Genomic DNA, 17,714 nt, shown 5'->3' on the forward strand with positions numbered 1-17,714 from the left:
GTTAATGATTTTAAAGTTTCAGGGGATTTTTAAGGATAATTTTAATTGATCGGCCTATTTAAATATTTCTTTTTAATTCGGCTTTTAATTATTGTATTTGTATTGTAGTTTTATGAGGCTGTTAGCCGCCCTGAGTCCCATGAGGAGAAGGGCGGGGTATAAATTAAATTATAAATAAATAAATAAATAAATAAATAAAGACTCCTGCGAGTCCCTTGGACTGTAAGGCGATCAAACCGGTCAGTCCTAGAGGAGATCAACCCCAGCTGCTCTTTAGAAGACCAGATCCTGAAGTTGAAACTCAAGTACTTTGGCCACCTAATGAGAAGGAAGGACTCACTGGAGAAGAGCCCAATGCTGCGAAAGATGGAGGGCAATAGAAGAAGGGGATGACAGAGAATGAGGTGGCTGGATGGAGTCATTGAAGCAGTAGGCGTGAGCTTCAATGGACTCCAGAAGATGTAGAGGACAGGAAGGCCTGGAGAAACATTGGACGCGATGGGTTGGACATGACTTCGCAACTAACAACAACAACAACAACCCCAAAGCTTCCCAGAGGAAATGCTTCTTACTTCTGGAAATCTGGCATGGTAGCAGAGGAGGAAATTTCTAATGATATGGGAAACATTTCAAGTGTGAAGTGCTCCAATTGCAAAACGCCTCCTCAATGAGAAGCAGCTGCATGGAACAAAGAGCAGAGTTTTGTTTGCATCAAAGTCATTTCAAGTTCAGATCTCTTTCTGCAATCCTAGAACCTTTCTTTTTCTAGTTGGAGATGCAGATCAATTTTAGGAGTGTCACTCTTTGGAGGTTTTGTGGGGATTGCTTTCTTCCAAATCCTCATCTTTTTCTGGTTGCCTCTGTGATTCTGCCCACTTCCCATCCTAGAAAAAAAAAACTGGATTTTACTGCAGGGCAAAAGATCCCAAGTGTGTTTCCTGGAAATATTATGGGTTAACAATTTTCTGAATCCCAAGTACCTTCCCATGAAAGAGGCTGTTAATTATTCTTCTGCAATTGGTCACTAGAAGGAACAAAGTCCAGAGCTGGGTCCCTCTTACATTTAAACCACTTTTCTGCTAAGGTGCCACCATGACTACATGAAGAATATCATAAACACAGTGGCAACAGTCAAGAGAGACAGTGGTTTATTCCATTGCACTAAATATAATAGACAGATAGTCCTTGAATTATGACTACAGTTGGAACCAGAATTTCCATTGCTAATCAAGGCAGTTATTAAGTGAGTCACGTCCAATTCTATGATCTTTCTTCCCACGATTCACTGCAGTTGTTAAGTGGATCAGTTGGTCATTAAGCAAATCTGGCTTCCCTCATTGTCTATGCTTGTCAGAAGCCAGCTGGGAAGGTCACAAATGGCAATCACATAACCCTCGGACGCTGCAACCGTCATAAATATATCTGGTTGCTAAGCAGCCAAATTTTGATCATGTGACTCGAGATGCTACAACAATCATAGGTGTGAGGACTGGTCATAAGTCACTGTTTTTAGTACCGTTGGAACTTGGAACAGTCCCTAAATAAAGTTGTAAGTCAAAGACTACATGTAATTTGTAGTTTGTAAACTCTGGTTGAACATATGTGATGTGACTGAACCTCTTCATGCCAATTAAATCATGGTTTAGGGAAATGAGTCAACCTACCCAATCATTGTCTCAAAATATTGTACTCTGATAAAGCGCAAAATAATATCAAAGGCCACATTAGAGATGTGGATGAGTGAAGAATTCTGGGAGTTGGAGTCTGTGTGTCTTAAAGTTGCCAAGGTTGAGAAACACTAAAACAATAAATTTGAGGCTTTGGAAACGATTGAGAACAGAAAGGCAGGTGGAGACAAAAATAATTTGGGAATGTATAGGATACTGATGGTGAACCTTTTAGAGACTGAGTGCCCAAACTACAATCCAAAACCCACTTATGCATCGTCGAGTGCCGGGTGGGTGTGGCCCATTGGGTGGGTGTGGCCCATTGGGTGGGTGTGGCCCATTGGGTGGGCGTGGCTGTGGTGGTAACGGCAGACTGGGTGGGACTAAAAAGTTCAATCAATCAATTCCAACTTTGCAAGATCTTTTTTTTCCTGCGAGAAATTGAAATTGACTGATTGATTGAACCTCTTTTTTTTGCACACGGCAGCGGAGGCCTAAAGCGAAAAGGTTTTATAAAACCCAGCTGAAGGCCTAGGACTGGGGCGATGGTGCGTGTGCCCACAGAGAGGGCTCTGAGTGCCGTCTCTGGCACCCGTGCCATAGGTTCGCCACCACTGGTATAGGAATTCTTGCAGCTGTCTCCATGTAAGGCGTAACATACCAACTGAGAGCTTTGGAATTTATCATTTTAATTCGGAATGTGTCTGGAATGCAGATCCTTGCGTTATTAAATTATTATTATACCAAAAGGAGAGAGAAACCACAAAGCCATTGATTGGTTGATTGTCTAAATTGTTTACATGGTGCTTTTGCTCTTTTTCTTTCTTTCTTTTTGTCACTCCCAAGAGGGAATGTAAATCTGTGGCTCTTGCTTGCCTTTAAATTTTCTCTCTTTTATCTCTGCCCATAACCCCTCAAGCCTTTGCAGTGCCTAAAAGTCCTAACTATGAGTGGCTGGAATCCACCACCTGGCAATCGCAAGATGCACGGAGATCTCATGTACTTGTATGTCATCACGGTAGAAGATCGACACGTCAGCATTACCGCATCCACCCGAGGTTTCTACCTCAATCAGTAAGTAGCTAAATATCTGGCTTTTTTCTCGGTTCCCTCGTCAAATGCCACATGGTTCGTTTTGATGCTGGTCTTTCAGAGCCTCATTTTGGGGTCAGTTCCATTTTTGGGACAGTCTGCATATTTATAATTTTATTTATTTTATAATTTAATTTGTACCCCGCCCTTCTCCTCACCGGACTCAGGGCGGCTAACAGCCTTATAAAACCACAGTACAATAAATATCCATATTAAAACCAAATTAAAAGAAAATATTCGAAAAGGCCAATCATTAAAATTACCCTTAAAATTACCCTTAAAACCCCCACTAAAATTCCCTAGGCCAGACCCGCTTGTTGAAAAAGCCATGTCTTTAGGGCGCACATCTTTGGGGTGCACATCTGTGCTTTGAGCAAATGACTTCTTGATTTTGGGAGACAGGCTGTAGGACCTTCAATTAAGTTCACATTCACGTTTTTTTAATTCGAATTTGGAAGGTCTAGTGGCATTTCTGTTGTTCCTCTGTTCTAGTCATAATGCTGTTGCTTATATCACCAAACTGCTCTTCATTGACAGAGTTATGAGGGCTGCACGAAAAGGACAGTACTCCAAAAGAGGGCAGGGTTTGGGTGATCTTTTTGTGAAAAAATAAAATAAGGCATTTTAAGAGGTAAAATGGGTTTCTGCAATACCAAAGGCACTTATTTTGACCTTTAAACCAGGGGTCCCCAACCTAGGGGCTGAAGCCCGGTCCTGGGCTGCAAGGTCTTGGCCAGCGGGCCGTGGAGATGGCTGGCTGGTGTGCGCACGCGTAGGTGCACATTTCCCCCCACTCTCACTTGTGCCCACAGTCCTGTTTGCGCATGTGCGTGGGCGCAAATGGGGCCACTAGCACTGGGCGGGTTGCACAGCCCATTTGCGCATGCGTGAATGAGGCCGCTAGCCGCCGCAAGGGGGTACCCGGCTGTTTGCACATTGCGCATGTCACCAGCACATGCTGCATGTGCAAATGGGGCTGCTAGTGCCGCACCAGTGCGCGTGGCCCCATTTGTGTGCGCATGCACACCTGTTTTGAAGCTGTTCTCCTTCCCTCTGGGCCATGAGCCCAGAAAGGTTGGAGACCACTGCTTTAAACTAGCCCCCACATTTGGTCCCAGTTGGGACTTGGGCCACAAAATGAATGCTGGCAGGTGGCATAGGGATCCTGTACCATCATCTTTGTACCACCAAGTAGAGGGAAAAGGGCAGGCAAAGAGAGCACCAATTTTTGACACACCGTTAGTGCTAGACTTACAACCTGTTGCTTATCAACTCTTCCAAATTACAATCGGCCAGAAAATGGTGACTTACAACCCAGATTCGAAGTTCCAACAGTCAGGCCCTCTCCCCAGTCACACAACCAAACTTCAGGTGCTTGGCAAACATGGACCTGTTTATTGCCATTTGTCGCGTGTCTTGGTCACATGACCCTGTTTTACAATGGTTTGGCCGAAAACTGATACTTCCACTTTTTAACAAAACCATTCCCCTAGTGAACCATTGGTTTGCTTAACAACTTTAACATTCGCTTAATAATTGTTGCATTCACTTTATGACTGCTGCTTTCCCCCCAGAATTGTGACTGATCCATTTTATGACCGTCATGATATACAAGCATAATAGAGCCTGCCCATTCATACGGCATGGACTACTCATATACCCAAAGAGCCAGGGGACTGGGGAGGCTTCGAGTCCAAGGAGTGTTGACCGTGGATCTCTTTTTGGGGGAAATGGGATATTCCTCTTGAATCCTGGACATTCCAAGCTATGCAATGTAACACTTCTTTACACAGGTCAAATTGGCAATCAGAAGCAGATTAGTGGGACCCTGTTCCCCATGAGAAAAGTTTGAGTTGAAAAGTTGAGTTGATCAGATGCCACATAACTAGCCTGTTACATCCTGAATCTGCAGAATCGAATCTGGGGTTGACTTCTGGTTTGCTGAATGACTTGGTGACTGTTTTTCTCACTTTGCCTGGGTAAAGGTTAGGCTGTTGCTAGCCGTGGCGTTGCCACTAAGTGTCTTCATCTTTGTTCCTCACAGGTCCACAGCTTATAACTTCAGCCCTAAGCCAGCTAATCCCAGCTTCCTCAGCCATTCCCTGGTAGAGCTCCTGAACCAAATTAGCCCAACTTTTAAAAGGAATTTTGCAGCTCTGCAGAAGAAACGGTAATTTTTCTCTATTAGCCTTTTATAGTCTCTCTCTCTCTCTCTCCCTCTCTCTCCCCCCTTCTCCCTCCCTCTCTTTCTCTCTCTCTCTCTCTCTCTCACACACACACACACACACATACATATACCCTTTATACATTCCAGCTGAGGATCATTTTTTCATTTGTTGTTTCCTTTTCATTCTTTGTGTTACAAGCAGTTTAATGATGCACCATATGTTATTTATTTATTTATTTATTAGATGTTTATCCTGCCTTTATTGCTTCAAAAGTAACTCAAAGCAGTGAACATACTTGTTACTCCTTCCTTCTTCTATTTTCTCCACAACAACAACCCTATGAGGTGGGCTGGGATAAGAGAGAGTGACTAGCTCAAAGTCACCCAACCAGTTTTCATGCCTAAAGTGGGATTAGAACTCATCATTTCCTGGTATCTAGGCCAGTATCTTACCTGAAACTGGCTGTTTGTTTATTTTTTGCCTATTTGTTTGTAATTCTTGCTTTTTGCTAGTAGAGCACCCAAGGCAAATAACATTTTTTTAAAACAACAGCATAAATACTTAACATCTCATTTCAAAACCCACACAGAAAAAGCCAAGCTGGAGAGTTATTATTATTTAAATATGTATGTTGCTGAATCATTTGGGCTCTTGATGGCATACCACAAAATCAAGTACAGTAAGAACTTCCACAATAAATTAAAACAAAACATCCATAGTGTGGGAGATGAAAATATGGCCCCCTCCTCATATAATAAGATGAGGCTGGAACAAACCTGAAATAGGCCCCACAGTAGTGATTTAAAGCTTTAACTTGAACTTTATGTTGTTTCACAATACTGACGTATTATTTGTAATCTGCTGAGTTTTGTGCAATATAAATTGCAAAGTAGGTACAATAGTAAAGGAAAAAACAACAGGTTTTGTAAAAGGAACCTTGCAGTCAGCAGAGTTACTGGAGATGCTTGGATTTAAAGGGACTTCGAACTTTAAAAAGAATGAGACCCACAACTTTTAATTCCATTTTTTAAAAATATGTTAATCTTAGTTTGGAATTTGTAGACTTGGGGGGGGAGTGTGTTTTAGAAGAGGAGCAGTACTAATCACTGTGTTTCATTTTATTTCAAACCAGGGTCCAGAGGCACCCACTAGAGAGAATATCCACCCCCTTCCAAGTATACACGTGGACAGCTCCTCTAGCAGAACATGTCATGGATTGTGTGAGAGCAGAAGATGCGTACACCTCTAGACTGGGCTATGAAGAACATATCCCGGGACAGGTATAAAGACACACTGGGCTTTGTGGATTTCTTCATTTGCTTTTACAGGGGGGTCTCTATATTCCATTAATTCTTACTGTCCATGAGGCACCTTTTAAGTCTCCTGGGGAAAAATCTTATTTTGAGAACCAAACATCAAAGGAAAGCTGATAACCTCTAGGCCAGGGGTAGGCAACCTTGGCTCTTTTATGACTCGTGGACTTCAACTCCCAGAATTCCTGAGCCAGCATGGCTCAGCTTGGAAATCTTTCCCTTTCCCCTCAGCATGGCTGGCTCAGGAATTCTGGGAGCTGAAGTCCACGAGTCATAAAAGAGCCAAGGTTGCCTACCTCTGCTCTAGGCAGTTTCTTATATCACCAAAAGATCCAACAGGAGTTCCTCCATAACAGAGAAGAGAACAACAAAGCCATGTTGTCACTCCATATGTTGCAGGAATATCCGAAAAGCTTAGGAGTATTTTTAACCAACACAACATGCGTGCACACTTTAAACCCAAGAAAACATTAAGGCAGAAGCTCGTCCACCCCTAGAATAAAACAGCCAGATACAAACTGAGCAATGTCGTATATGCACTACAATGCAGTGAAACACATGCAGATTATATATTGGGGAAACAAAACAATCACTTCACAAGCCTATGTCACAACACAAAAGAACAAACCCACGAGGATAGGATTCAGCAGTCCATTTGCATCCGAAATACAAAGGTCATTCTTTTGAAGTCAGCAAAGTCCACATTCTGGACAGAGAGGGCCTCTGATTTGAAATAGCAATACCACTTAAGACTTATATACCGCTTCATAGTTCTTTATAGTCCTCTCTAAGTGGTTTACAAAGTCAGCATATTGCTCCCAACAAACCTGGTCCTCATTTTACCGACTTCGGAAAGATGGAAGGCCAAGTCAGCCTTGAGCCAGTGAGAATCAAACAGCAGGCAGTCAGCAGAGTTAGCCCGCAATACTGCAGTCTAATCACTGCGCCACTACAGCTCAGAAAGGGGGATCAAAGAGGCTATATCTGTGAAAATTGAATTGGGGTGGGGAATACAACACCACTTCTTGTTTAAACACAGTCTTTTCAGTAGTCCCAAGAAGGTTCCACGCTCATTTGCGCTCTGATTCAGATGACCCTGAGAGTACAGATAATTCCCAGAGGCCTCAACGACTCTCAGAGAGCTAACAACTGACCTTCAGAGCACTAACGACCAGATGACTGCAAAGAATATAAATCCTTCTATTCCCCACCATTCAGTCAGAACTGAAGAAGCTTCTTGGCTGAGAAGCGAAACGTTTTCAAGGAAAGAAAACAAGAAAGTCCAGTTGAATTGCCTTTTGGAAAAGCACCTTTGCGACAACATGACCTGGGTGATTGAGAATCTCCATAGACAAAAAAGCCCACAGTTTTACCGTACTGAAATAACTATTTTTGTTTTGAACGGTTTCATCTGTTTATTTTGACACACCTTAACAGTTCTTTGCAGTCTTGAAAGGTGCTTTTAATGCATGATTTAAGGTTGTAACTCACCTCAGTTTCATTTTAAGGTCTTTGTTGAAGTGTTTGTTATATCTTCCATTTTGTCAAGTGCTTTGAGAAGCCCTTTTAAGGACTAAAATCCTATTTTTTTAAAAAAAACACTGACCCTTTAAAATTGCTTAGCAAATAAAGTACATTATATGTTCACACCCAATAAATCATTGTTTTAACAGATCTTGGGTTAGCATACATTTCTCATTTGGATACTGTTCACATTTAACATACCATTTGTTGTTTTTGATGTAGTCTGGATTTTTTTTTCATCTTTGTGAATCTGCGTCATTTGTGTCAACTTACAATAATACAAATTATAGAAATCAACGCAAATTGAATTTAAATGACATATGCCCGCTCTCTTCAAATTACTCAAACAATTTGCTGTAGTATTTTAAGAGCTGCTAAATTATGTTTACACACAAGGTAATAATATAGATTATTATATTATCAGTTCCAGCCTTTTTAAAATAAAAGTTGCTCTGTGAGTGAGATGGTTTTTTTTTCTAAATTTGATATATAAATTAAAAAAAACGAATTAAAAGCTCACAAATTCTTCTATTGCAAATGAGCCAGGTGCCTGGTTTTACTGCTGAGAAGCCACCATTTCCTGATCCATTTGAACTGGCAAGGCACAGATAATCCTGGTTAATACGGCAGAATAAAATGCAAGAGCTCAGCTCAAAAGGGAAATGTGGTTTCAGACAGCCAGAAGCATTCAGTGAACCAGAGAGAATACCAGATTGTTGTCTTCTGTATTTCTGCCCGACATTGGAAAGTTGGTTTCTTTGTGTGCTTGCATTTAATATATTTAGCCTCTTCTCTAATCTCCTTTCAGACCAGAGATTGGAATGAGGAATTGCAGACAACCCGAGAACTGCCGCGAAAAAATCTGCCGGAAAGGTTGTTGAGGGAACGAGCGATCTTTAAGGTAAATTTCAAACCCCGCAGGGAAATAGACAAATCCAGAAAGAGACAAAAAAAAAAAGCACAATCACAAGTTTCTAGTCCTTATCGTTAGGAAGGATGACACCTAAGGCAAATTTTATTTTTTGTGCTCAGTGCTTAGAAATACTAAAGGGAAACCTGACAGCTGTCTGGTGAGGCTGCTTTTCAGCAAGACCGTGGAATCTGGTTTAAGGCAAGACACAGTAGTAGAATTGCCAGCCCTACAAGATTAATTTACTTCCTTTGGTCAATAATTAAAGTTTACACGACTAATCCCCTTCCAGAAGTCGGTTGAAATAAGCACTCTATTGCTGAAAGCAAAGGTAAATTGCAAAAGGCTGGATATTTCTTGCATAAGACATGACTGTGGCTGTTTTAGTCCTAAATTCCTGAGATTCCCATTAAGAAAGAGATCATAAGTTAGCGGTCAAAGGTTAGTGGTTTGTAATTTAGCACACCAAAAGTTCTAAGGTTAATCCTTAGCTTCCCTAGTTAAATTCCAGATAATGGGAGATGCAAATAGTCTGCCTGACTGAGAGCAAAAGAGCAGAATCCTAGCTTAGCATCAGAACTGCTACTTTGTCCAAAGTTCAGTCAATAGTGTCTCCAGGAAGACTTTGAGGGAATAGTAATGGCCACTACCAGTCAAGGTAGGCCAAGAATTTGCAGCCTAAAACCACTGGATTGCAACTTTTACAAGACCTTGCTCAGACTATGCTGGTTGGAATCGGTGGAAGGTGAAATTACATACATCTGGAAGCCACCAGGCGACCAGCTTCAGCTGTAGGAAGAGTTAAGCTAGTTCAGTCTTTCTCAACCTTGGCAACTGGCACCTTTAAGATTTGTGGACTTCAACTCCCAGAATTCCCTAGCTGGCATGGCAGTAGAAGTACACGTATAGTAGAAGTTCATCCACAGCCAGAATTTTGGGATTAGAAGTCCATGCGTCTTACGGTTGCCAAGATTGAAAAGCACTGAGCTAGATGAATCACACCAGCTTCTAAATTCCTGTTGTTGATGCAGTGAACAATTTAGTCTTCTTCAGTTAGCGTTAGGGCCCTAGTTCCTGACCCTGGGTCTATATATTGGAGGCCTAGAACAGGGGTAGGCAACCTTGGCTTAGAATGTAAACAATAAGAAAAATTAAAATGAGGTTCCCTTTTTCAAAATGTTATTTCATGATAATATTTTCTGTGTTATGTGCTGTAGCTTGACAGGGCGGAATCCAAGAAAAAGCTTTTCTGTTTTCATTGTGATCTTGGTATATCTGGGAGGATTACTTTTTTAATGTTGTTGTTTTTTAAATGTACAATTACAAGAATGAAAAAAAATCAAGCATATAAATGCAAATAAATCAAAACAGGTATAAAAATCACAGTATAAACAAAGGATTGTTGTAGGGAAAATGGAAGGTTATATGCCACCTTGAGTTGCTTAAAAATAAAACTGAAATTAAAAGGTGAGGGTGGGAGGGAGGGGAAGGAAGGAAGGAAGGAACTTGTAACTTCGAACAGTCACTGAATGAACTTTGTAAATCGAGGACTTCCAGTACTTGGAAACTAGACATGCCTAAATTAAGGAATGTCACTGTTCTCGTAATCTAGTCATCATTTGATTGTTTTGCCCTTCCCAGGTTCACAGTGACTTCACCGCAGCGGCCACCAGAGGCGCAATGGCAGTCATTGATGGCAACGTGATGGCCATCAATCCGAGCGAGGAAACCAAGATGCAGATGTTTATCTGGAACAACATCTTCTTCAGCCTGGGTTTTGACGTCCGGGACCACTATAAGGACTTTGGAGGAGATGTGGCTGCTTACGTGGCCCCAACCAATGACCTCAATGGGGTCCGGACATACAATGCTGTGGACATTGAAGGACTATACACACTGGGCACAGTGGTGGTGGACTACCGGGGGTACCGGGTGACAGCTCAGTCCATCATTCCAGGCATTCTGGAACGGGAGCAGGAACAGAGCGTCATCTACGGCTCCATAGACTTTGGCAAGACAGTTGTCTCCCACCCCAAGTACCTGGAGCTGCTGGAGAAAACCAGCCGCCCGTTGAAGATCCAGAAGCACCTGGTCCTCAACGACAAGAGCGAGGAGGTGGAGTTATGTTCATCTGTGGAATGCAAGGGGATAATTGGCAACGACGGGCGCCATTACATCCTTGACTTGCTCCGCACCTTTCCCCCCGACCTGAATTTTCTACCGGTGGAGGGGGAAGAAATGCCCGAAGAATGTCAGAAGATGGGCTTCCCCAAGCAGCATCGACACAAGCTTTGTTGTCTCCGGCAAGAACTGGTTGACGCCTTTGTGGAACATAGGTGAATCCCCTTGGTATTTCTTTCTCTTTCGCTCCCTGGTTTTGCTCCCGTCTTACTACAGGTGACCGCGGTTGAGCCCAAAATGGCCATTTAGTCTAAGCAGGACTAAGTGAATGAGTGGATTTTGCCCCATTTTACAACTTTCCTTGCCACAATTGTTAAGTGAATCACTACGGTTAAGTTAGTACAAGTAGTCCTCGTCTTACAACAGTTCGTTTAGTGACCGTTCAAAGTTACAAGGTCATTGAAAAAAGCGACTCATGACCATTTTTCATATTTACAACTAATAATAATAATAAAGTTGGAAGGGATCTTGGACGTCATCTAGTCCAACCCCCTGCTCAGGCAGGAAACCCTATACCATTTCTGACAAATGGCTGTCCAGTCTCTTCTTAAAAACTTCCATTGTTGGAGCATTCACCGCTTCTGGAGGCAGGTTGTTCCACTGGTTAATTGTTCTAACTGTCAGGAAGTTTCTCCTTAGTTCTAGGTTGCTTCTCTCCTTGATTAGTTTCCATCCGTTGCGTCTTGTCCTACCTTCAGACATTCCCATGGTCACATGATCAAAATTCAGCTGCTTGACAACTGACTCGTACTTACGGCGGTTGCAGTGTCCCGGGATGATGTGTTCAGCTTTTGTGACCCGTCTGACAAGCAAAGTCAATGAGGAAGCCAAATTCACTTGACAACTGGGTTACTAACTTAACAACTGCAGTGCTTCCCTTAACCGCTGTGGCAAGAAAGGTCATAAAATGGGGCAAAACTCACTTACCAAATGTCTCACTTAGCAACAGAAATTTTGGGCTCAGTGGAGGTTGTAAGTTGACGACTTACCATGGTTGTTAAGTGAATCTGGCTTCCCCATTGACTTTGCCTGTCAGAAGGTCGCAAGAGGGGGGTCGTATGACCCCGGGACATTGCAACTGTCATAAATACATTCCAGTTGCCAAGCGTCCTAATTTTGATCACGTAACCGCGGGGATGATGCAACCGTTGCAAATATGAAAGACAATTATAAGTCAGTTTTTTCCAGTGTCCTTGTAACTTCAAATGGTCGCTAAACGAATGGCTGTAACTTGAGGACTACCTGTACTGTTTGCTTGAATAGATAACACTATTTATTTATTATTAATTAAACCTGCATGCCGCCCATCTCGTCAGAGGCAACTCCAGGTGGCTTACAGACATTCAGTTAATTCGTACTTATGAAAACATTAAAACAACAAGTAAGGATCATAGGTTCAAAATTCAATTAAATTAAAACTAAGCAGGAAAGGAGAGGGAGGGAGAAAAGGCCTCATAGGAAGGGTGTTTTCTATCAGCCACCGCCCAAGTGCCACAGCCCTATTGGGGCCTCAGGCTAGTTGGCACAAGGTTTTCTTCACAACTTTTCAGAAGCCTTCAATTTTATTTTAAGAAAAAAATAGCTTCCTTTCCACCCCTCAGGGTTCCCCACAAAATGTCAAGACACCAGCCAACTTCAGCACCAGTGTAGTTTTGTGAGGTGAAGTTATTGAACACAGACCAAAGAATTCCAGTTTCAGATCCCCATTCAGCAAGGAGACTCAGCTTAATTAATAATCAGATTAAGACTTAGCAGTTGCATTCGCACGGCATCCTATGTGTGGCTTATCTTAATCCCCAGTTCTTTGGTGACCTAGCAGGTTGTGTGAATTCAGTCATTTTTGTTAGCTGAGGGGTGCATCTATTGCGCAAACCTTGAGAATGGGTTATTTCAGATATTAAACGCGTTGTCAGAAAATAGCCAGCATTTCTGTTGGACCTACATCCCAAAAATGTTGTGGAAGTCAAATTAAGAAAGACCTCCCTTGAGTTCTCGGAGGGAGGAGGCAATAAAAATGTAATAGCTAAATAATAAATAATAATTTACTCCATACTTGCCATGTTGGACCTCCAAGGCATTTTTTTCAACATTAAGGGAGTAGAAGAAGGTCTAGGAATCCTTTGAGCTTTCTATTGCCTTTGTTACTCTTTGATGGAGTTCACCTAATGTCCCAAACTTTGAATCTAGGCTAGCAAACATGCTGCACCCAAAATAAACTAAATCATAGCTTAAAGCAATGTGTAGCTGGTGCAACATGTTCAATCTCCCAATCTCATTTTAATCTAGTTTATTGTTACGAACCCAATTACAGGTAGTGCTTGACTTATAACCACAACAGGATTTTCCCGTTGCTAAGCAAGGCAGTTGCTAAGAGAGTCACGACTGATTTTTATGACCTTCTTTGCAACAGTTATTAAGCTAATCTCTGCAGCTGTTAAATATAATCAGGCGGTCCTTAAGCAATCCAGCTTCCACTATTGTCTTTGTTTGTCAGTAATTGGCTGGGAAGGTTACAAATGATGATCAGGTGATCCCAAAATGCCGCAACCATTGTAAATATATGCTGGTTGCCATGGGCCTGAATTTTGGTCATGGGGATGCTGCAGTGGTCATAAGTGTGAAGTCACAAGTCACTTTCTTCAGTTTTGTTGTAATTTTGAACAGTCGCTAAATGAGTGGTGGTAACTTGAGGACTACCTCTGTTCTCCTTGATTAGGAGTTGCAGGGTTATAGTTGAGGTTTTGTTTAGGATACATTTGGACCTCTCTTAATTGTGCAGTAGTTAGGCTAACTGTTCACAGATCTTAAGGGGGCATTTCTATTTCGAAAATGTTCGTTGCCTAAATACCAGCTGAAGCTTCCTGGAAGCTCACAAAGCAATTAAATTTTAAAGTCATTAACTCAAAAGATAATGAAAAAGAAGCCTAAGAGGGAAAACCCCATCAGAAATACATTATTTTACAGGTTTTGCCTGTGTGTATTGTTAAATTTATAATTACATAGCAAAGGGAGGAAATATAAAATTGATAATTAAAAATGTTTTTATATAATAATAATAATAATGATAAAGTTGGAAGGGACCTTGGAGGCCATCTAGTCCAACCCCCTGCTCAGGCAGGAAACCCTATACCAGTGATGGCGAACCTTTTAGAGACTGAGTGCCCAAACTGCAACCCAAAACCCACTTATGCATCGTCGGGTGCCGGGTGGGTGCGCCCCATTAGCTGGGTGTGGCCCATTGGGTGGGCGTGGCTGCGATGGTAACGGGTGGGACTAAAAAGTTCAATCAATCAATTCCAACTTTGCAAGATCTTTTTTTTTCCGCGAGAAGTTGAAATTGACTGATTGATTGAACTTTTTTTTTTTGTACACGGCGGTGGAGGCCTAAAGCGAAAAGGTTTTATAAAACCCAGCTGAAGGCCTAGGATTGGGGCGACGGCGCGCGTGCCCACAGAGAGAGCTCTGAGTGCCGCCTCTGGCACCCGTGCCATAGATTTGCCACCACTGGCCTATACTATTTCGGACAAATGGCTGTCCAGTTTCTTCTTAAAAACTTCCAGTGTTGGAGCATTCACCACTTCTGGAATGCTCCAACATTGGAAGTTATATGATTTCCTGACACCTTTTCCCAAAGGCAGTGTACAAAATATATTACCAACAACATTTGAGTTCAATCAGTATTTCTTAAAAATGGACACCTTTCATATATAACGCTTTTCAAAAACAAAGGCTCCAGATATTCATTTGTTAGCAAATTTTCCTCTGCAAAGCTCTAAGCTTAACCTTCTCAAATTGAGCCTGGTTGTCTACTCTAGCAAGGTTTATTTAAATGACTTTCCCCATAAATTCAAGACATTCTGGCACTGCAACTGAATATAAATTGGCTGTTGTTTATTTAATAAAATAGCCATGTTTAGATAAATCAATATACAGAACAGTGGTTTTATATTTTTGAAGCAGTATTTTTAAAATTATCCCTTAAAAGTCTGGGAAACTAAAATAATTTTAAACCTGCCCTTAAAATGTAACTGTGAACATTTGAGCACAATACTTTCTGGAAAATTCAAGAACGAGAAGGGGCACGTTCACTGTGTCTCATGCACCTGAAAGTATCAGGAAAGCTGACATCTTTGGGGTCCATCTGCACGCCTGGTTTCAATATTAGGTGACAGATTAATTTTCTAAATTCAGTTAGCACAAGTGGATTAAAAAAAACTAGTAAGCAAGCAAGCAATCCTCTAGATCGGATGTGATTTCTCGGCTGCATCATATTGTGCTGTGTCTTTTCACAGGGGCATCCTTAGTGCTGAGTCAGAAAAATCCAGCTGCAACCATGTGATCAAAGCCACGCCTCCTTTGGACACACTTAAAAAGGGGTGTGGCTTCATTCTTATGGGTGCAGCAGCCATTTTGTGGGTGGGTTTTTTTGGGGGGGGGACCCCTGCTTTTTAAATCCATTTGTGAAATTGGCAGTTAAAAGGCTCCAATTTCAGAAATGTTTCTCCATTCATTCCTGTCTTCACGGCGGCTTTTTTCAGTCGCTCCAGTAAAACATTAAAAGGGTAAAATCTTACTGTTGCAGCTGAGAAGTGGCCCAAGGGGGTAACAAACCCATGCTCCAGTGAGCATAGGCACAGCCACACCAAACAATGGAGCAAGGGGGTTACAAACAGGTTGGAGACAAAGAACACCTTGTTTTAAGCAGAGGGTCTAAAAGGTGGAAGAATCGGCAAAGTTATGCTATTTCTACACTTCTGATTGTGTTACTGTGGTGGAAGCAAAATCCTTGCTAACTGGCCCAGAATTCAGATATAGGGAAAAGTAGATTTTACTTCAAACTTACTGCCATTTTTAAAAATGCAAGGGTTCCTAGAGTTAATTAATAATGTACAGGTAGTCCTCGATTTAACAATCATTTAGTGATCAAAGTTACAATGGCACTGACTTGTGAACATTTTTCACATATAAGACTGTTGTAGCATCCCCATAGTCACATGATTAGAATTTGAACACTTGGCTGTTGGCTCATATTTATGACGATTGCAGTGGCCCGGGGTCATGTGATCACTTTCCGCAACCTTCTGACAAGCGAAGTCAAGGGGGAAGCCAGATTCATTTAACAACTAACCGTGTTACTAGTTTACCCACCGGAATAATTCGCCTTGGTTTTTATATATATATATATTATTTTTTTAATAGAGATTTTCTGGTTTGTCGTGTTCAGAAGTACCCTAAAAACAGTGAGGTCTGTTTGCTGTGGATTTTAGGAAAGCTAAGAAATTGCACCCCTGAGATTTAATGGCTTTGATCCTGAAAATCTGCAGCTTGATTTTGAGCTGGCTTCTCCATTCCCCCACCCCAAAAAAGTGTGTGTGTGTGTGTGTTTTATGGGGGATGGAAGGATCCTGTCAATGCTTATTCCCATCCTTAAAATCTTGCAGAGTTACAAAACCATATAATCCGAATCCTTGTAGCTCCACCCTTTTCTGGGATGTCCTTGTAGGCTCCTAATGTTCTCCAAAGGGTCAGGATTCTTCGTGGCTCAGTGTGGCCTGCTCCTTCCGCCATCTTTACAGATCAAGTCAGCTCCTCTTCTTTTCTTCTTTCCCCGTCTGCAACAGGTATCTTATGTTCATGAAGTTGGCCGCTCTGCAGTTAATGCAGCAAAAGGCTAACAAGCCAAGTAGCCCCTCGGTGGGCAACGGCAGCAGCCCGACCACTTTTCCAGAGAACGGTGTGGAAGACAAGGAAACGTCTCTGCTAGAAGACAGCAAGATGGAGGATAATACTCCTGGTCTAGAGCAGGTGAAAGAGCTCACAGAGACCATCGCATCAGATGATGGAGCAGGTATCGACTCTTGTGGTGGGAATCCATTCTGGCATCTTCCATTTCCACACACTAGGTGGTTTTACTGATGCTTAGATTTACACCCTGTTTTTCATAGAGGAGCTCAAGGTGGCGTATATAGCAGTCCATTCTCCCACGGTAGGTTGAGTTGAAAGAGAAGGACTGGCCCAAGGTTGCTCTATGACAGTGATGGCGAACCTTTTAGAGACCAAGTACCCAAAAACTGGCCCCGCCTCTGCTCCACCCCCTGCCCCGCCCCCGCTCTGCCCCCCCATTTCCTGCCCCGCCTGCCCACAGGACCACTCACCGTCTCTAGGGCCCACTGCAGATCGCCCAGGCAACCCAGCAGTGCTATGGCAGCCACACCCTCTGCCCACGCCCTGCAGCATCAACTGCATGATGGGATGTGAGGGCAGAGTCTTGTCTACACTGCCTGGCTGCCCTGTCCTTGGCTGCGCTGCTCCGTGTGGGCCATGCTCGGGGACGACTCTCCTTCAGGGGGGCTGCTGGAGAGGAGGGGGTTGCGGGAGGAGGCAAGGCCGGGGCAACGGCACGTGTGCCCACAGAGAGGGCTCCCAGTGCCGCCTCTGGCACCCGTGCCATAGGTTCACCACCACTGCTCTATGAGATTCCATGGCTGAGGGAGGGACTAGAACTGGGTTCTTCTCACTCCCAGTGAGATACCTTCCCCACTGCAACACAATGGCTGTATGTGGCAAGCTGAAAGGAGAGAGGCACGTAGCTCAGTATGACTGAGAGATTGGCCTAAAGAGGGGGTGGGCAACTATGGCAACTTTATGACCTCGGCCAAACAGTCGGCCAAACAGTGTCGGCTGGCGACCCCCAGGGGGAGGGCCTTCTCTGTGGGTGCCCCCACCCTCTGGAACGAACTACCCCCCGAGATCCGGATGATTCCGGATCTCCTCACTTTCCGCCGCGCCCTCAAGACATGGCTTTTCCAGCAAGCGGGCCTGACCTAAGGAGGATTTTATTTAGGGACGATTTTAAGTA

At 42.9% G+C, this 17,714-nt stretch overlaps 1 protein-coding gene across 1 annotated transcript in view; it reads left to right on the plus strand.

The window, feature by feature from the left end:
* The window catches only part of CLUH (clustered mitochondria homolog), a 93,673-nt gene that overhangs the window by 45,609 nt on the left and 30,350 nt on the right, over positions 1 to 17,714 (plus strand). The window contains exons 7-12 of the mRNA XM_015824500.2: positions 2,587 to 2,741; positions 4,804 to 4,929; positions 6,060 to 6,207; positions 8,573 to 8,665; positions 10,316 to 11,010; positions 16,477 to 16,703. Of these exons, the coding sequence (XP_015679986.2) occupies positions 2,587 to 2,741; positions 4,804 to 4,929; positions 6,060 to 6,207; positions 8,573 to 8,665; positions 10,316 to 11,010; positions 16,477 to 16,703 (1,444 nt within the window). The remainder of the gene's footprint in view (positions 1 to 2,586; positions 2,742 to 4,803; positions 4,930 to 6,059; positions 6,208 to 8,572; positions 8,666 to 10,315; positions 11,011 to 16,476; positions 16,704 to 17,714) is intronic.

This window comes from Protobothrops mucrosquamatus, unplaced genomic scaffold (assembly GCF_001527695.2).
Source record: "Protobothrops mucrosquamatus isolate PMUCROS unplaced genomic scaffold, P.Mucros_1.0 scaffold2259, whole genome shotgun sequence".
NCBI lineage: Eukaryota > Metazoa > Chordata > Lepidosauria > Squamata > Viperidae > Protobothrops > Protobothrops mucrosquamatus.